The sequence below is a fragment of the Mugil cephalus genome, chromosome 5, assembly GCF_022458985.1.
Source record: "Mugil cephalus isolate CIBA_MC_2020 chromosome 5, CIBA_Mcephalus_1.1, whole genome shotgun sequence".
NCBI classification, from domain to species: domain Eukaryota; kingdom Metazoa; phylum Chordata; class Actinopteri; order Mugiliformes; family Mugilidae; genus Mugil; species Mugil cephalus.
In genome coordinates, this window is record NC_061774.1 from 8,259,119 (window position 1) to 8,279,713 (window position 20,595).

Genomic DNA, 20,595 nt, shown 5'->3' on the forward strand with positions numbered 1-20,595 from the left:
TTCAACTGAAATCCCCAAACATAGAAATTGTGGCTATGAAAATAATACCACCAAAGAACATATTTAATGATTATTGACTGAGTTACTGCTAGTTTTTTAAATTCATATAAAAACATAATAAGGCTGAAATTGTGATTAAACCAAATTCTAACCCTGACCCCCAACAAAAGATTAATATTCTATTCTTTTCTATTCTACTATTTTTTGCTTTGGTGTAAACCCATAGATGTTCTCATACTGTAATAATGGCTTTTAAAGCCAGATGAATTTCCCTTTATGTTTACAGTATCTTCAAAAATACATTTCAGGAAAGGGATAAAGCAACATCCATATATAATTAACAGAAATGTGTAGAACATCAAAAACAAAATAAAAGCTGGTATTTGGGTAATATAAAGGCAGAACACAACATCCCTCGTGTATCTATGTTTGATTGGTAGGAAGCTTGATCAGCCTCCTTTGAAGAATGTTGAAGAGAATGTGATAATAAACAAACATTGAACTGAACAGACTGAGACGTGTTAATAAACAAGAAAGTAAGTGATAATCTAAATTAAACATTAACTGTAAAGGTATAAAATTCTGTACAATTAAATTTTGAAGGAAAAAAGATGATTAGGAGAGTGGTGATAAAGTGGTTAAATCAAATCAAATAATTAACATAAATGAACATCCTTTGGTGGAGCCCTGGTCTCCTACTCCCGCTGCAATAATAAATAAAATATATAGAAAAATATGTGTTAATGTTTGACTAATTATATTTAATTAACTTAAATGCTACTCCAATTTTTCATCCCTGTGTCTGTTAACAGCACAACACATGTCCCAAAGACCGACCATGAACACACCACTTAATGCATTTGCTTCAAGGACGGCAGAGGAGTGATATTTCAGATGGATTTCACGATTTAAGCAGGATATTTGATTGACAGTCAGGATGACATTGAGCAGACAGGAAGATCCAGCAGTAAGGTTTCTTACCGAACAGGGAGCTGCTGTAGAAATCCCAGGGTAAACTGGGGTCCTGTTCACCGCGGCTTTCCAGATCTGTGAAATATTCTGGGGCGAAAAAGAAAACCTTAGCATGGCTGTGGCAGTGAGCATGCACATGAAAATGTGAAAAGTTCTTGTGGTTGTATGCGGAGAGCAGAGGAATCAGGACTCTGTTTTGACAAAGTAATTCAATATGTAGATGTTTTTGATATTGTTCACACAACAGTAACCTCTGCTGGGAATGGAAAGAGAAAACAGGCACTGGAGCAATGTGTTGTATCAGATACTGAGCCTTTAGTTCCCAGTTTATAGGACAAGAATGGCACAATGAGACCCGTATGGTGGACAACACTGACACCGCGGCAGCATCAGTAGTGAAAGAAAACCCAACAGAAATGAATGACTTTAGCTTCAGCCTGGCAAGTTGCTGAGAAAACATCCCAACACCACGAGAGTAGACAAAGTTCACATCTGTAGAGCCATTTCTGTAATCATTTTCTGGCCTTTGTAATGATCAATAATTGAGAGATAATTAGAGCAAAGAAATCTATGTCTTTAATCAATGAAAGCTTTATTTTAACTGCTGATTTTGTACCACAGCAGTCTCCTGACAACGCTTGAACTACGCTCATTTTTAGTCAGTAATCTGACCATATTAGCGAATCCATGGTGAGTCATCTGCTCAGCCTTTTACTGTAACTTTTTAGTCATAAAAATTCAGCCTGACATTTCTTTTTTTAAACCGCGAGTGAGACCTTTCGTGTGAACTGAACCTTACCGATCTGTCAAGGGGAGCTTTACCTTTTACCGTTTTGCATTTAAAGTCGCTTTAAGTTGTCTCAGCTGCATTCACATTTACGTCCCAAATGTGATGTAACGACAGACAAACAAATACCGTTCTGCTACGTCATATTTGTGCACTGTCAGCCATAATATATTTTTGATTAATTAGATTGTTCACAGCCATAAATAAATCATAAATTGGTCATCAACATATGTACTTGTCTCAGCTTATGAGGTCAACAAACCAATCTGAGTCACACATTACACAACAGTTACTGTGAAACTTTGTGTGGATAGTGTTTGCGTGCATGTCTCATATACGCTGCATGAAACCTGTATGTTTCATAGCCCACTGTGCCAGATATGATACAGTTTACCAATTTGTCAGTACATTACTTAAAGGTGATTGTAAAGTTGTCAAATGCAAGTTTAATTTTTTATTTTCATGTCTCACTTCAATTAGTTTCATAGAAGCTGTTGGGATGTGTTGAACTTAACCAACGGTAAAATGTTCTATCAAATGTTCTCTCTATACATATCCCAAACAATTATTCTGATGGAAACAAAGGGGAATAAAAGGAAATACCTGTGAGGAAGGTCTTCATGCTCGGGCTATGTGCTAGTTTGACTGGTGTGTGTCCAGAGTAGGTTGCCAGAGTTGGGTCTGCACCATGGTTCAGAAGCAACCAGACTATCGGTAGGTTATCACTTGCTACTGCGTCATGAAGGGGCCTAAAAAAACATAAACAAATGTTGTTTACAGATTGTACATCTTTAAAATAAAATAGGATGGCATAATTTTGTTTTATTTTTTTTCACATGCTGTTTGCAAAAGTCAAGTAAAAATTTTTGTGCTTAAATTCATTACAAAGGTTAGATGCATGACAACACTTAGTAACCACAACAACCATCATGCACCCTGAAGCATCACCTTGTTCCGTCTTGGGCACTACAGTTGACATCTGCACCATGTTTCAGCAACATCTGGACAATCTGAGTCCACCCTCGAGAGGACGCCTCATGGAGAGCGGTATAACCAGCGTTATCGCGCCGATTAACCTCCCTGATGTCCTTTTCAAGACAATACTGGACTACGTCCTGCAGAACAGAGGTAGGACAGAGGCAGGACAGAGGCGGGACAGATGGACACTCTTAATATCATGACTCAGAAAGACTACACCATTTACAGAGTCACTCTGAGTAATACCATTCAAGTAAACAGGCGGGACTTTACCTGATAGCCGAGGCGAGCAGCACGTTGCAGCAAGGTCTCCCCCGCATTTTTATTGACAATCAGTCGACGAACCTCCGGAGGAACAGGCCTTTTTGGTGGAGAGTCTGAACCGCTGCTTTTACCAGATGAGCTTTTCTTATTGGATGGAGAAGACGGCAAACTTTTTGGAGTGGGTGGTGGACTGGCTGGTCTTTTTCCTCCAGCACCATCATCATCTAGGGAAACGGAGGAGCTGCGCTTCCCCAAGCTGCTGCGTTTAGTCTTATTCTAAAACACAGATTATTGATCAGAGCTCTCCGTTACACATTTTAAAGACATGAGAAAAACACATCCCAAACGCCACTATACTGTAAATGTGACAAACATATTGTTTTGTTGGACCACAGGGGGGCACTGTAAGCTTATATATTCTTGACACCTTGCTCCTGAAACCCCGTGTGATTTGATATGTACTATAATCCAACAAGCAGCATCAAGAACTCACCTTCTGCTCATCACTGTCGCATAAGTGTTTGCTTTTGAACTTCCTCTTCCCTGAAGGCTTATCACTGAACTCTGGAGACTCCTCGCTCTCCTGGTAGCGAACTGATCCTGAGCGTGTGAAGGAGGGTCTCCTCGGAGGAGGCTCTGGACTGGAGGCAGTGGGACTTGGACACTGATCTTCCTGTGGATCTGTAATGACAAAATTAGTCTGGAGGTTATTCTGAGTGGTACCAACCAGGCGATTTCAACAATCTTAATCTGTAAACATGATGCTTTTTATCAGCGGTGTACTGATGCAGCCTTGGAGCAGCTTCACGCTCACACCGAGCTGGAATAATGTAGGTGCCGCTTTGAGCCGACACCAGACCTGCTGGTACTTTCTGAAGCAATGGGCCTTGACTCAGCCATCTTATCTTCTGAAACAGGATAACTGCTGTCTCTGAGCTACTCTGCTCTGCTTTAGCAATCAAGTCTGTCATATTTCTGTTTATGCTCATGACGTGTGTCATACTCACACTAATGGGTACTTTATGTGGACTTTCTGATGTAGACGTGATACACAGGTGGCAAAGGAATACTCTTCTACTACACAATTTCACATGTGTGCTGGGTTCATACACATTACATATGTACCTATTCTAGTTGTTGTTGTTGTCATTAATATTTCTTAATTACAGACGTCCTTGGATAACCACTGGTATGATTGTTATTCCGAATCCCTTATTTATAAATCTATTAGCCTGAGATCAAACAAACTCTGGTATGCATCTTAACAGAGGGATAATGCGTCTATAAGTAGACAGTGTGAGTAAAAGAAAGTTGTCCTAAAGAGAAACTATAGAAATCGTGTATACATCGAAATGTAAAGTGGCTGTACATTTATTTCACAGGGTAGAAAATTGCTTCAGCAATTGTCAGTACTGATTCATTCATCAGATATTTTTAAAGGAATAAAAAAATCTATGACATGTCAGTAATGAAGACAAATATCCATCACAAGCCAACAAAGCCAAACAAGGGTCATCAGCCAAAAAAGGTTTTGTGAGTTTACGATATTAAAGCCGAATGATTCAGCCTGATACCCACTAATGTTTGATGTGTTTAAAGGACTAAAACTAATTAGAAATAATAACTAACAACCATTTTTATCATCAACCCATTGGCTCAACTAATTACCAAGTCAATTAATTAGCAAAATAATTTGTAATTAATTTTCTGTCAACCAACTAATTATCATTGCAACTCTAATCAAAATTTCCTGTGAATCGACAACTCATCAACGTTTCATTTCGGCCGTGCGTTGTATAAAATCCTAAAACTCTGCTCTGATCAGATTTCAACACTACGTTATATACTGTCACGTAGTGAACGGTTGTCATCACACAAGTTGTACCTGTGATTAAACTTGGGCTGAAAACAGTTAAACGAGAACTTAACTGGTCTCTGGAGACAAACCGCATACCTGCAGGGATTCCAGTGTCCTGCCTCAACGGGTCAGATTCTTCAAGATGCTCTCCTCCTTCAAGCTTGTCCTTCTCAGTGATGTATTCACCCGTCTGATACTTCTTGCTACGACATCGCCGCCGTTTCTTATGAGCAGGCGCGTCGCCCTCCGCACTGGGGGACTTGCTCTTGCCCTGAAGCACGTGCTCTGGCAGGGGATTTGATCGAGGCCTTCCTCTGGGACGTCGGGTGGGCTGAGTGGGAGTCTGAGGAGGCGACGGGGAAACTGGGGGAGGAGGCATCGGTGGGGGTGGAGGGGAAGGTGTTGCAAAGCCCCAGAGGTCAAGTCGAGCATCATCAGCTCGCCGGCGTCCTCTCCTCAGTCTCGGGAAGGTGCACTCTGTGGTCTCTGCCTCCTTTTTGGGGACAGCTGAGCTATTGAGCGATTCTGAAGTTTCCACACACGGAGGACTGCTGCCGCTATCTGCAACTGAGTAAATCACAACTCATTGTTAGATTCGTGCCAGCAGCTATGCCCAGACTATGACTGATAATCAAAAAATAAAAATATGAGAGAATACGTGAAGCGTTTTCAGTCTCCGCAGTAAGCTCAGAGTCATCTAACCGTGAGCTCACTCGCAGGCAACATGTCTCACAAAACTGAAAGCACCACTGAATTAGTGATAGGTATCAAAAGTGTGTGCACTGGGAGAGCTTCCAAGGTCAGTAAATGTCACAGAATTATAGGAAACAAAGACTTTACCTGCTTTGTTGCAGGTTGGTTGCTCAACCTTGATAGGACTGATCTTGTCCCTTGGAGTCGGTTCTTTACTCTGTGGAGAAAATTTTCCCGCTGACAGATTCTGCTCAAGCACAGGTGCACATTGTTTCTTCTGCTGAAATACACAGGGGACAGAGTGAACACACTGTATTGGATTCTATTGATCACAAACTGTTCATGGTGATAGAGAGCATCAAACTAACAATAAGACCCTGAGTGTCAAATCATCAATCACACACTATTATTATTGTTCACGTGTGAACTACAATAGCCAATGTAATAGTTAAAATCTAAAAAGGTGATTAATTATCTTCAGTTTTTCCACATAACTTTACCAAATAAATCCTATATGAGATAAATTAAGACCTTTAAGAAATAAGTAATTTATAACCATATACACTGATAATTTACCTTCTTATTGGAAGTCACTTTGGTTGGAGTATTTTCTCTGTCTTGTTTTTTCTTTCCAACAGCCTTCTTTAGTGCGTCTGCTGGAGACTTCTCCTTTGCTGGCTTTTTAGGACTACTCTTCTTTTGTTTGACGGCAGCAGCTTTTGCTTTGGTTGGCGACTCCTCTTTGGTTCCGTTTGTTTTCTTCTCAAACTTGTCGCCTCCCCCTGCACACTGGCCTGTAAGAATAGATGCAACCATGCCCTCCAATTTTTCACTGGGAGGACCGTCTGACGTCCCACTTTCTTTCCTCAATATCTCCCCCTCTAACACCTGGGCTAGTTTACTCTCCATCCTGTTCCCATTTGTTGATGCATTGCTCCCAAAGAGATGAGAGTGGCCAGCAGGCTTTGAGGAGCCTTGCTTTGTTTGCAGTCCCATGTGTTCTCCCTGACTGGTGTGTATGTCAGTATTATTCTCCAGAGGCTCAGTGGCATTCGTCTTCTCATGTCTTTTCGTAGCTTGAGTCAAATCCCCTTGAGATGGCACACCAGGCCATTTCTCCACTGACCAGGATGGTGAGTATTCAAAATCAGGAGCATGCTTAGATTGCATGTCTTTGCTCCCAGTGAGTGGATTGGTACCATCAGCTTTTCTTGATAGAACAGGCGAAGCTTGGGTATTAGCCTCACCTGTCACGGCTGTTGTTTCAAGAGCTTGCTGCTTAACAATGGACGCAAGGTTAGACAAAGGAGATTTCATTCTCTCCCACTTATCATCCTCAGATTTGGACGTGCTGTGATGGGCACTCTGAAACTTACATCCTTCCGTAACTGTGGCGCCCTTTGTCTTTGGAGATCCTTGTGTAATTTTTTTCTGAGCGGACGAGGCTTGGTGTTGAAGATGAGATGGCTGTTGCCACACCGGACTAACAACAGTGGTGGAGTATGGTCCTGCCGTTTTGCCAGGCCCAGGTTTCTGATGAATCTGAGCATTAGCAGAGCTCAGCAGGGCAGTTGTCAGGGCTCCTTTAGCGGGACAGTTCTTAGTTATGGCTGTGCTGGTGTTTTTAACATGTTTGATACTGTGAGAATGTTGGTTACCCTTCATCAGACAGGATGGCTTCTTTCCTCCTGAGGCCAGATGTTCTCCTTGGTCAATTATAGATATAAACTCCTGCTTTGCAAAACTCTGAAATTCATCTGCAAAGGTCCCTTTGCCGTCTTTGCCCCTCAGAGTAGAAGCCAGTATGGGGCTAGCCACACCTACATATGTACCAGGGATGTTTTTTAGTGAGTCCTGTGAAGGTCCCTTACCCCACGTTGGTTTGGGCTCTGGAACCTGGTGATTCTGGGGCCTGTTCAATTGCTTTTGGTGAGATCCATTTCTGTGGGTATTTGGTAAGATTGGGTATTGCACACCGGAGCTATAACTACTGGAATGAGTCCTCTTTGAATTCAGAGGATCTCTCTGATTTGACTCGTTGTTATGGGGCTCCGTCACACTAACCGGAGGGTCACTTGAGCATTTCAGGCGCTTTGATTTAGCAGACAAATCAAGAGGTACATCTCTGGGTTCAACCAATGAAGGTGTGTGGTCCTCTGGAGCAGAGGAAGGCGTTGTTTTAAGAGAGCCAATAGTTGCCTTGTCTATGGTGTTGCCTTTCTCCACATGGTTCAGCAGTCTGCTCTGAGAAGTGATGCTGGCTAGTGCAGAGCCACAGCAAATGGCAGCAGTGGGAGACAAGGTGTAGTGGGTGGGTGCTGAGGTTAGTGATGGGTGCTGCAATGGTAGGGCAATAGTAGGTGAAGCTACCACAGAGGCTAAAGATTTATGCTCTCCTACAGATTTGGCATTCTTGCTTGATGAGTGGTTAGATTTTAGTTTTGCGGCTGATGTGCCTGTTTTTTTCTCTGCAGCTGGAGTCCGTCCCACAGGCAAGGAATAAGGATAGGTCCGCATGAGTGGTGTCGCTCCGACACCTGAGCTTTGAGGCTGAATCTCTTTTTGAAACTGACTAGCTGTGGCCTCTCTCAATGCTGCAATCTGACCCAATGCTGGTGGAAGAGTAATTTTACAAAGTGGAGAAGAAAAATTAGTGGAAGGAAGGAAGGCCACAGGCTGGGCTGGTTTAAACATGGTAGAACACTGAAACCCAGGTGGAACACTCTGCACAGATTGCGTTTGTGGATGCGATTTTTTCCCATTGCTGTGACAAGTGTTGTGTAAGTCCTCCCGGTTTACTTTTATACCACTTGACCACTGTGGAGTGGGGAAGACCCCAGCACCATCAGCTTTGAGTTTGGGGGCTTCTGTCCTCTTGTCTGTCCTCTTCTCTGGGCTACTGAGGACTGAGCCAGACATTGGTGCATTGTTGGGCTGTTGAGGTGGAGAAAGTTCAGGACTGTGGTTACAATTGCTAGTGTTCAGACAGGTTTTCACCGTCGTACAGTCTTTTGTTGAAGTGGTCTTGTTTTGCTGACTGAGGGTAACATCTCCTCGGAACTCAGGGGGCAGCGTCTGGGGGGGATTTCCCACCATACTAGTAGAGGCCTTATTTGGAGCACTGATCTCTCTGCTCACCGTGCCTCCATCCCCTACATTCATTAGTGTGGGATCCACCTGAGTAATAAGAGAAGTTCACGAGGCCACTGTTAATTAGATATGAGGACAAAATGCTCTAATCAAGTCATCTAAGTTCAACAGGAAAAAAATAATTACCTGCATAGGTGTTTCTTTAGCACAACATGCCTTGGGGGGTAGCTGAGTCAGTCAGGTGAGAGTTTTCCGTGGAATAGAGTGATATGCTGCAGAATGCACAAAAAAGACAATAAACACTTGACGTGGTCACTAGTGTTGGTGTCGCACAAAAAGTAATAATTCAAACCTTCATGAAGAAATCAGGAGTATTGTATGCAACAGCCACTGAGTCACACACAAAACAACATGACTTGCTCAGAGATCAGATATGCTACAACTTCATCAGAGTAGAAAATTTTAGGGTAGCAGGGAGAAATGTGGTAAACCGGTAGAACACATTTGTGGTGTTGTTCTGTATGGTGTTATTTGCTTATATGCAGGAAATACTGTCAATTTGTTTGTGATCTTCTCCTCTGTCTTTACTAAAAATCTGTATCCAGCGAGAGAAATGAGATCTAATGCATTTCTTGCAACATGAAGCATTTGTGAGCCAACACACATCTGGCAGAGACAAATAACAAACCACCCAACACCCAGATCACCACTTTAATGCTGTTTGCTAGCATTGTGTGTATATTTGTCATGTTATTTTTCAAGTTAACCTTACGTCTACTGTTTTGTTGACACAAAATCTCATTGGCTGCAGGTATTTAACAGTGACACTCCTCTGAGACATTATATATAAAATACTATGACATAGAAAAAAGAACGTTATAGGAAACAATGAAGGGAAACATGTTTCTTCAGAGCTGCTGTCAAAAACATTTTAAGATCCATTTCGGACGTACACATCCATCATTTCCAAAATTACCTCCTACAATAAAAAGTCAGTTTTCAGAGTATATCTGCTTGAAACTTCAAATTTCCACACATACATATTGGAACACAGCTTGGCTTCCAGACTAATTGGGATATCACAAAAATGATTCTTGTTGAACACAACGTTTCACCTTCAGCAATAATTGTGAAAACCTCCTTTTAGTGCTAAACTCTTAACAAAAAAGAAAGCACATTTTCAAGTTCTAACCTCCCTTTGGGCTTTCTGCAGCCTGACTAGACACTGCTTAGTTGTAAGAAAACTGAAGAAAATGTTTTTTTTTCTTTTTTCTGCAGATTCAAAATATTACATTTTCAGAACAAAAGAAAAAAGGCACTTTAAACACGTGCTCTTGTTTAGTGGCCCATGGCCCCTGGGACCGCAGGCCCTGTCCGCAGTAGACTCATTCATTAATCCATCCATGAAGCAATCAGCCGTAACTGCTCAAATGATCTTTTCTTAGCGAGTGTCAGTGTGTTTTGTGCTGATTGTGTTATGCGGGTGACAGGAAATTAGCAAAAGTTTTGTTGCTTGTTTATATAGAAAAGGATTATGTATGAATTATTTACGATCTTAATGTGGGGGGTCATGCAGAGTTAGTCTAAAACTAGACATGCAATCCCACCCATTGCTTCTCTATTTAAAACTCACACAAGACATTTTCAGAACCGAATGCACCCCGGTCATATTCATTCACACAATTATTAATAATGAGAGTTAAGTAAGCTGTAAGCCACCTGAAAACAAACATCTGAAACAGCGGGGACACCCGCCAGAATAGCCCCCCCTCCCCAGCCCCAGTATGTAGGTAGAGGTGAGCGGAGACGAGCGCATCTGCAAGTAAATGAGACGACTACAAAAGGGACTGTGCAGGAAAAAAATAAATAAATAAAATAAATCTATGTCAAAGCATTTGGTAAATTGAAATATTTCACTGCGGGGTCTGTGAAACATAACGTAGATGATACACATAATGACTGACACGCCAATCTCCGCCGGAATCTGCGAGCACGGACTAAAAGGGATCCAGCGATGCAGATACCGCTCTGTGCAAGGAGGGTCTGCATACATTACCGTACAACAGTTGCTCACAGCTAGTTTGTCTTTGTGCTGCGATCGAGGTCTGCTCCGCCACTACATTTGAATTCATCCGCTCTGATGTAGGCCAGTAAATATGCAGCAGTCCGCGCACACGCCGTGGGCAACACGGCTCGCACCAAACAAAGTCGAGCCTGGACATACCTTTGAGAAAAAAACAGCTTCGAAGAAGCCAAATTATCCTGTAGCAGACCACTTCCACCCGGTCAGCTCGCTGTCCAGCCCACGGCACAAAAGACACGCGTCCCAATGTCATATCTGAGAAGTGCTCAGTAACACCACACGCACGCTGTGGCACTGGGGCACTCACAAAACACCATTTCCGTCTGTTATAAATATCAGCACGGAAAAACTCTGGAGAGCTCCGGGTCGCTCTCTCTCGAGCTGGAGATGGCGAGCAGTCACCGTAATGAGAGAATGGCAACTGGCTCTCAGGTGATCGGTTCATCTGCACGCAAACAAGCTGAGAAGACAGGCGGTCTTCATCTCTAAACCCCGGGCAAGGCTCTATGAAATGTTTCGAGATAAAAGACAGATGTTTTGGGGGAATTACAGCAAGTGGCAGGAGAGATTTCCCCCCATCGAGTGGCTGCCTGGGCTGCGACGCAGGAGCACAATGTGGCAATGTGTCACATCTCCGCCTGATAAGGTAAGTCAACATCAACGCAAAGCCACACAGGGAATGAAGGGAGAGCCAAACAAACTAAACTCCTGACCACCATCATCACCCTTCATCAGCCTCACAAAGTAACGCGGTCAGTTTTTTAAAAACACAATCAATTTCTACTGGAAATAGGTGTAAAAAGTAAGCAAAAAAAAAAAAAAAGGAGGGCAGGCTGGCACAACTTACTACACGGGCTCGAGCCGCTGGAGTGTCCACGAAAAAGGGGGCAAACAATATATTTAACTCCTGACCAGTACTACCTCCGGTAGGTTTCCAGCTCCCTGCACAGCGGAGTCTCCGCGAAGCCTTCGCTTTACTCCCAGTGGTTTGCATGTTGAGGCAGGCTACTGTTATTTATCCCCGGCCGACCTAATGTGAAGTGCTCCCGTCTCTCTAATCGGCCCTTTGGTGGACTGACTGAGCCACTTCGGCGTTGAAAGGCATTCACCGAGCCCCGACCCACCAAGCCTCTCCTCTCCCGGCCCCCCTTCAGACTCCCTCTATCCGAAATATTGAATAATTCCCAGGCTAATCAGCGGGCGAGATAAAAGATGTCTAATGACACAAACAGTTACGAACCCGCTCGTCCAGATGGCATGTGAACGACGCGCAGCCACCACTGTGATACGGCCGTGTCCAGCCTTTCGCCTCTGCCGTCCGTGGCTGCTCACTAATCTCGACGGTTTTCGGTTCTAAAAGTCCGGGGGGGCGGGAGGGAGGGAGGAGGAGGGGAGGGTAGGGGGGGTCGTCAAGACAGTCCGTTCCGTATCTCCAGTCTCCAGTCTGGTGGGAGAGAGAGAGGAGAGAGAGGGGCAGAAGGGTGCACGGTGACAGCATGGGAGATGTAGTGCTCGGCTATCCACGCCCAGGATTAGACGCTGGAGAGGCTGGGAGGGGTGAGGACTGCAGGTACCGGCATGCAACGCGAGCTCCAGCCGCTCAAGGGGAATGGGGGATCGCGACCAAAGAGTGTAACGGTGCGCTAAACTGGAAAGGCTTATCGGGGTAACAAAGTAATAAACTGTATTTTTGTTTTAAACCAGAGCAGACTCCGGGTGCCTCTGAATGTGTGGGTGCGTTTCAGAGTCAGCCAGGTCAATTAACAGTCAGCTGCGGGTGATGGTTTCTAAACCGAACTGACAACATATAAAAAGGAGAGAGTGGGAGAGGTGTGGGTCTGTTGCGGGGAAATTAACACGAGGAAGCAAGACTCGGGTGTTGGAGGCACGTCAGTTTCATGCGTTAGGCTGATGGACTGGCTTGGAAAAGACAGAGGAACACTCGTTTTTGACACATAAAACCGCGTTATCTTCAAAGAAGTTTGCCATCTGTGATCTAACTTCACTGCTCTAATGAGGGTTAGCTTCAAATACATGTCTCCCAGCGCTGACCTCTATCTGTTCAGTTAAACCCTGGAAACGCACAACATTTGCTTACAACGTGACAGAAGTCTCTTTTGTAAATCTCCACATGTGTTTTCTCTGTGCTCAGCTGATATTAATGGAGCTGGATAACAATTTCCACATTTGTCTGGAAACCAAAACTGATATTTTGAAAACACAGAGCCAGGATTATTATTGCCATCAACATGTTGTCCAAAATATTTCACTGCAAATACAAAAATACACGATGAATCCAGCGTCACTAAAAAGACAACTTAATTATTTACCTGCCATTCATCAGGACAACTGAAACATGTGCTTTTCCCGTTTCCTTTTGTGTGGATTAGGCCCAAAGGGTCTGATGGTGTGAAGACAACTTGTAAACACAGCTGCTAATAAACATTTATAATAAATATATGAACAAAGACGGTGCCATTCCCTCTGCAGTGCATCTTCAGTTCCCCGCCATTCACCTCTTGCATAGTGCTGCATGTCAAAATCACATTTCCTGTTACTATCAGGCTTAAACTGGAATCATGATTTTCTACTGAGAAGTGCTTATAAGTTCTGAGCTAAGATTTTTAATTTCAGTGTTAGCCTTCAGTTTTCTTAGCACAAATTTTTTTTGTACAAAATCAAGACAGCAGAACCGATTCAAGGACAAAAGCCTTCAGCCCTCTGACAACAATATACAGGAACTACATTGACCTTAACACAGTCAAGCGCTGTGAAAATAGTCCTACTTTATAAATACAAGACAATCTGATGTACAATAGAATCTCTCCTCAAGGCAACATCGTATGTGCTCCGTTTTTAAGAACAATACAATCTCGTTTCAGTTTGAACAAGTTCACAGTGATACATGAGGTCAGCTTTTCCTTAACCGACTGCTGTTGCTAAACAAGGACAAAGGAGCAGAGCATATGTGGACCAGTAGCTCATGTTTGCAGTTATGAGAATGACAACACACCTGCAACTTCCAGTCGCACACAGACAAACAAATGAAAGTTTAAAGGGGTCTGCGGGAGGCTTGCACTTGCCTGACTCACCCCCCCAAAGATAAACAACCACAGCATATTTAGTTCTCTTACTCTATAATCACATTTTGGCACAGTGGTTAAGCAGCACAGGTTACCCTGCTGTAATTAGGCCACTTGTCTTACCTGGATCCTGAAAGCAGTGCAGGCCTGCTGTTCACACGGGTATCCACTCCTTAAGGCCAACAGATTTCCTACTTTTCTCAACACTTGCGGTGGTGAGGAAATCGCCTAAACGTGCACACAGCAGGGCTGACACCGTCGTGTGACTGAAAGAGTTTGTTTACTACCATGCATGATCCGTGTCGTCTCTGACCACTACGGCGGTGTGGACAACGATACTGTCCATCCGCCGAGGGTAGAGCGAGCAGAAACTATTTGACTGCTTTCCTGTCGCGGAGTGGATCGCTGTGCGAGAGCCTCTACATGCCCTTCGCCATTCGCTCAGTAATGGCTGCGTGCAAGCAGCCAAATCGTTGACAGATGGCCAAATGTGAAATTGGGAAACAAAAAAACGCCGATCAGTAAAAAAGTGGAACGCCGTACGCGACCGTGTCGGCATAAAGCGGGAGTATCAGAAAGTCGCCAGCTGACACATCGCATTGTGTCTGAGCCGGGGTAACCCGGAGACCTCAACGACCGCGCAAGATCTATCCCGGTAGTGACCGGCTGCTCGGGGCTTCACCAATTATAGACGAGTTTGGTTCACAGGCTCCACGTCGGATATCTGACGCCGTGGGGTTAAAAAACTTGTTATGGATGCAAGTAGAAATCAGTCGAGCAGGGATGTGCTATTCCGCTCCGCGCATACACTATGACAACAGCGATAGCACAGATGAAGGCACGTTGTTTATTTCGAAGGCCTGATTTTTTTTTAAGTATGTCGTCTTCAAAGTGGGCATACGTGGTCATCTATCTGTGAGTCATATCGGAGATTATCGACCCTATTAAGGCCGCCATGCTTGACAGCGACGAGGATGTCCCGTCTAAGTTCGCGGTTCACCTGGTCAGTGTTGAATGTCGAGGTTGGGAAGGCAGCGGGGACTGAACACTGACTAAAAACCAGGCGCATTCTTCTTCCATCTTGGTATAAGTAATGAATTATTCTACCATAGGCGAAGGGAGGATGGCAGCCGATCACAGAAACAGTCAAGGGTGATGTTCTTCTTTTCCAGGTTAATGGATGGCCCGATGCGCTGTCCACATCACGTTAAATATCAGTGTAAAATTAAAACCCACCACTTCACAGTTGCCGTGTCGGCGTTAGGATCGCCGACCGCATCCACAGCCGGTACGCATGGACAGCAGACTCATGGATGTCATCTCGACACACAACTTGGCTGTCCATACATGTGACACGATCCTACATAATGCCGCGGGATAACAGCGAAACATCCCCGCAACTACTGTAGCTTCTGCAAGACACCAACAACTGGAAAATGCACATATCCAGGTCAAAGTTTGGCAGAGTTTTACTCGCCCTCAGTAGCGTTGTGCAATGCCCCCTTTAATGCCCCCTGCTCGCCCGTAACGCCTTTGTTATTAGTAATCGCATGCTATTGCACCGTCTTACCTTGCGCTCCGAGCTGTCTACAGCCACAAAGCCTGCACACAGCGCAACAAGCTATTGTTGTCTGCAGGGAGGCTTCGGTGCGGGGCCGGGGATGAGATTTTAAAGTAGAATGAATACAGTATGAAATTTTGGCTTGTCCTCGCGATCTTCCCTTATTGCCAGTTTTCGGTCTGCAGCAGCTGGAGATGAAAATCGCGCACCCTGGGTCCTAGCGCCGGGTAAAGCCCTACAGGTGAATAACAAACAGACTGGTGCTCGGTGGGATTCAATCTTTAATTGCAGGGTACTTTAATGGAGTCAGACACGGAGTGCTTCTACGGCACACCCTCTCGCGTTTTACCCCAACGATTCAAACATCCAGATGCTCTGTAGACTAATATAATTGTCTTGAAATCCAATGACAGTTGCCACACATTACTTCAACAATATAATAATGGTCCAAGGCTGAAAGCTTTTGTCACTGAGGTTTCCACACAGTCTGCTACACACTACAGACTCGGATTTAATTTGTAAAGAGGCTATCCATGGTCTAAACAAATATAATATGAATGTAAATCCGGTTTCAGTGACCTGGAACTGGCAGGTACACTGAAGACGTGTTTTTAAAATGGCCAGAGAGTGAACCTCCCCAAAACAGATTCAGGGACCATCAAAGAGCACTTTGTTTGGCTGTTGTGCAGACCGATGTGTTACTGATAATACTCTGTCTTTTAACATCCAACATCTACCCCTGACAATTCGCATGTGGTAAATATTTTCGCTACAAATATTTGTACAGTTTAGACACAGACTGAAGTAAACTGATATATCCAGTGGTATATCTAGTGCTTCTCCTTTAACCAAATATAACCAGTCCTAGTTTCTGTTGGTGGATATGGGCTGTTGTTGTTGTTGTTGTTGTTGTTTCAGATATACCAGTATTGGCATACAAATATTCTAAATGTTTTAAAAGTGTCATCATTTCGTAATTTCTTCCTTATGTCATGGAAAACAGTTATGTCAATTACGAGTTGCGTCAGATACCATTCCTGTATGTACCATTTCTCAGCCTCAACAACCGAGTAAAGCTCTGGCTATAGTTTCTATAATAGTTTGTGCAGTGACATGTAGCACTCTGAATAATACTTTTGTGGTGTGTGGATTGGTGTGTCAGATGTCAAGGTGAATTCGCTGCAGCGAGAATCCTTGGACATGAGTTAGACAGTCTCTCTCTTCCGTTCCGTGTGACAATATAAACGTTCAGGTGCAGTTTTCAAAAAAATTAAAAAACAAAACAGCATCATTTGAGAGTTTTGGTTGATACCATATGACCATAGTGGTTTGATTCCCGGATAGGTGACATTCGTTGAATTCTTCTCTTTATCTGCTTCCTGTGTCTCTCTACCACCTGATAAAGCATCTCAAACTCAAAGAGATGCAACGTTTACACAAACAGCACAAAGGCCTGCGACCTAAATGCAATGTCGTCAGATTCGGTGTTTGACATCGCCTGTGGACATGACAACCAAGCATATGGGCAGAAGGTGTAGCTTGTTAGAGCAAACCTAGCATGTTATTTAATGAAAGAATCATAGATGTGCTTGAAGGGAGCTCATGTATGGTTAACAGATCAGCAACAGCTATTCCTAGTTCTCTTGGCAACATGACACAGAAGAACAAAACGCGACAAACTAGACATTTGAAAAGTACAAATATAGATACTGGGCAAAAACACATGAACAAAAATAAGTCTAATCATCATCAGTGACATAGCATCTAGTTTTCCTTTTTTTTCCGTTGCTTAAGTCTTTTTCTGCAGTTACATCTCACAGAGACACCTGGGTCAGACGATCCTGACAACTTAAATTACTACCTCTGTAGAAGTGGCTTAAGTCAGTAAACAAGTCAAGACTCCTGTTAAAGAGTAAAGGCCCAGGCTGAACAGGAGAGGAATCTCCCAAAGGTCAAGACTTAACCAGTAGGACATGAGAACTCACAGAGTACTAGTCTGAGCACATGTATTAGCCATGTGTCAGAGCAAGTTTATGATGTAGCTCACAGAGTCTCACTTGCCGCCTGTAGCTCATTAGCACTGAATCATGTTGTTGATTCCTCAGAAAACAAGAAACACTACATGAGAGGTCCTTTAAAAGATCTGACAAAGCAAAACTTTACGAGCAAAACTGTCAATTGCATTACCAGACTGAATTCTGCAGGTTCAAAGGGAGAATGCAGGATATACATAAATATCTTTACAGCCATGCGATAGTTTGGATTTGACGTGCTTTGAGAAATATGCTTCTGATATTTCTACCAACATTTCAACAAAATATGGTGAATTGATTAAGAAAATGTATAACGTAAAAGTTAAAAGCAACATGAATTTGCAGAAACGATACCCCGGTCACTCTGGAGAATCTCCGTATCTTACTATGAGAAATTGTCACTGGAAACACTGATGGAACGGAGCCTCTGGAAACTTCTAACAGGGACGTCTGAGGATTTTCTCAGTAGATGGAACAACACAGGTCACAAATGTCATTTTTCATTTTTCCATCAACACAAATAAAACAGTTTATCCTTATTCTTTTGGGACTGGTCTAAAATTTCAGAGTGGACTGATGGAAAACATGGGGGACTTAAAAGTCATTAGTACTGTGTCCAAGGAGGAGGACAGCGAAATGGCCATGGGCCATAGGTGTCTAACCGACTCGTTGGTGTGCCCTGTTAACTGAGAACACACCGCATAGCTGAAAGTCCGACTGAAGACCGTCTTCAGCAGTCTGCTCCAAAAAAGGCTACAATAGACAGTGGGCACACTTTATTATGTAGTGGGAGATTACAAGCAAAATCTTTTGTCTCATTGAAGCTCTGATTATTCCAAGCAGCCATGATTAATTCATTAGACTTTGACCCGCAGTAGAGCCTTTCATACGAGACAGCTGTCATTCTGCTTCTTACTGGTAATAGGGACTCTAGTCCGCAGTGCAGGTCCATTAGAAAGCACAGTCAAATACATCAAGTAATAGGTTTTAACCTCTGTTTCTGTCAAAGCTTTCTTGGTTGATCACCAGCATACATGTGCTTTCTATTTCTTTCTCACTTTTGTTAAAAGTTATGTCTTTGTTAGAAATGCCAGTTCACCGAAGACAGAATGCCCTGCATTCAACACAGTTGATTGAAAGGCCATGGAGAAGAAGCTGAAAAAAGTTGACCCATAGAGATACTGTAAATCTGGACTTTTTTCAATGGGATATTAAAGGTACGCGGTGGAGAATTTGACCACTAGTAGCACTATAGAGCAGAATTTTCCTAAGTGGGTCATGCTGTGTTTGTAAAAGCACATGCACGTGTGCAACGAAAATTAAAGATGCCCTGTGGTTATATTAGTTTTGAATATTTATTAATTCATTATTTACATTGTTCTGCTATCTACATCATATTTAGCCTAAATAGAGGTTTAATACATTTAGTTTTTCTTCATTTTTTAGTGAAGCTTTTTCTCTAAGTATTAAAATTAGGCATATTTATATCTTTGTTTTCAACTTTTGCTTCTATAAATTTTTTTGGAGAGTGCTGCAATTTTTGGTACATTGCTGCCATTTAAATCAGTAAAATATTACATAATAATGTGGAATTGATTTTATGTGAACAACCACAAGCGTGTGCTTGCGTGTTCACGGGATGAACAAAATGGGGAATCTTTCTGACCAGCAGAGGTCAAAGTGTTTTAAGCAGGAGTGCAGGACTTCTACATATGAATAAATGTGTGTTACATTCAAGCTATAGTCAGATGAGTTCACACAATGCTGACTGAGCCTGTAATTCACAGAATACTGACCTTTTAAATCTGGGGTCTGTGGAAACATTCTAGCACTGCTGTGCCGATTTTTATGTTTTTTATGTCCGGTAGAAATGGTTGGTTTGCTAGAACTGAAAAAGGAGGAAACCATAATGGAGACTGTTTAAAATATAGGACCTAAGAGTATTAAGGAGACACTCCTGGCAAAACTTAGAAAGCGTTCAAGAAAGGTTTCTGACACTCCAGATTAAAAACACCCCTGCTGTTCAAGGGAGAGACAGTCTAAAAAAAGAACAAACTTACAACAAACAGAGGACCACTGGCATCAATTTTCATTACTGAAGGAAACTTTACAAAGGGAGAGAGGGCCCACGCGGATGTTGCCTCATCGCCCTAGGACAGGGTGGTGTTTGTAAGATATTTGAAGTATAGTGTAGCTAGTAGCTGTTACATATATTCTACCTAAATATCTCTGGATTTTTGTAATGATTTCTGGACACAAGCCAGGAGTAGTAGTAGTAGTAGGCATACAATGTTTGTGTAATGACTAGGAAAGGAGGGAAAAATCAAAACAGCATAGTATCAAGACAAACAAAATTGTTACACTGGCACCAAGTCTTTGGTACAGGATAAATAAAATCAATAGCTTTTCAGTCTACTAGATGGTGCTGTTGAGTTTTTTTTTCTGGTGAGACCAGGGGTCAGCTGAGGTAATGGTCAGCATGCGGGAGGAAGGTGGAAAACAATGATGGTGGCATGCAGTAAACAATCAGAAAAGCGTGAATAAAACAAGTGCATGAACTTATTTGACACAGGGGATTTGTAAGGAGGGATGTATGAAAATATAGATACAGTACTGTGAAAATGAGGCTCACCTCACACAGAAGTCCAGAAGTCACCTCGGCCAGTAATGGTAATAGTCGACTGTAAAAACAACCAACAGTGGAGAGTTTGACAAATATACCTCCCAATTCAAAGCAAGCTAAGACAATAAAACAAACAAAAAAACAAAGCCAGCACCTACTTCACATGAGTATATTCAACTTTATGTTTTTTTTTTTGTTATAACACTGAAAGTCAGGTGTACATAGCCAAGCTCAACAGAGAAGTGAAGCTTAAAAAAGAGGAAAGCTTGAGTCCAGCCAAAAGGGAAGCATTAACTCACACTATCTCACAATGTGTTGGCATCAGGGGCAATGGATATTTTTGTGACTATAACAGTTCATTATCCGACAGAGGGCTGACAATTTCCTTTAAAAAAAAAAAAAAAAAAGTTTTGTTAAAATGTCATTTAAGCACCATGATAATATTGTATTGTTGGGCTTTATTTATTGCCACCTGTAGTAATTACTTTCCCTGCCAGAAGGGGGCAACACATGGTGCAACATAATCGCAGCTTTAATCTGTCATACTAATTGTTCTGCTCTATTTCAGTG

The 20,595-nt window shown here is 42.8% G+C and overlaps 1 protein-coding gene across 8 annotated transcripts in view; it reads right to left on the reverse strand.

Annotated features, from left to right (window-relative positions):
* The window catches only part of bcorl1 (BCL6 corepressor-like 1), a 28,308-nt gene that overhangs the window by 2,963 nt on the left and 4,750 nt on the right, over positions 1-20,595 (reverse strand). The window contains exons 1-11 of one of the 8 annotated variants that reach the window (XM_047585800.1): positions 20,325-20,418; positions 20,035-20,083; positions 8,829-8,914; positions 6,129-8,729; positions 5,700-5,832; positions 4,956-5,426; positions 3,495-3,682; positions 3,011-3,277; positions 2,708-2,874; positions 2,363-2,508; positions 982-1,059 (exon numbers count right to left, since the gene is read on the reverse strand). In XM_047585800.1, the coding sequence (XP_047441756.1) occupies positions 982-1,059; positions 2,363-2,508; positions 2,708-2,874; positions 3,011-3,277; positions 3,495-3,682; positions 4,956-5,426; positions 5,700-5,832; positions 6,129-8,729; positions 8,829-8,834 (4,057 nt within the window). In that variant the 5' untranslated portion in view covers positions 8,835-8,914; positions 20,035-20,083; positions 20,325-20,418. Of the gene's footprint in view, positions 1-981; positions 1,060-2,362; positions 2,509-2,707; positions 2,875-3,010; positions 3,278-3,494; positions 3,683-4,955; positions 5,427-5,699; positions 5,833-6,128; positions 8,730-8,828; positions 8,915-11,572; positions 11,888-11,965; positions 12,376-13,931; positions 14,655-15,378; positions 15,554-20,034; positions 20,084-20,324; positions 20,419-20,595 lie in introns of those variants that run through there. The other 7 variants (XM_047585796.1, XM_047585799.1, XM_047585801.1 and 4 more) reach the window with 7 other exon arrangements.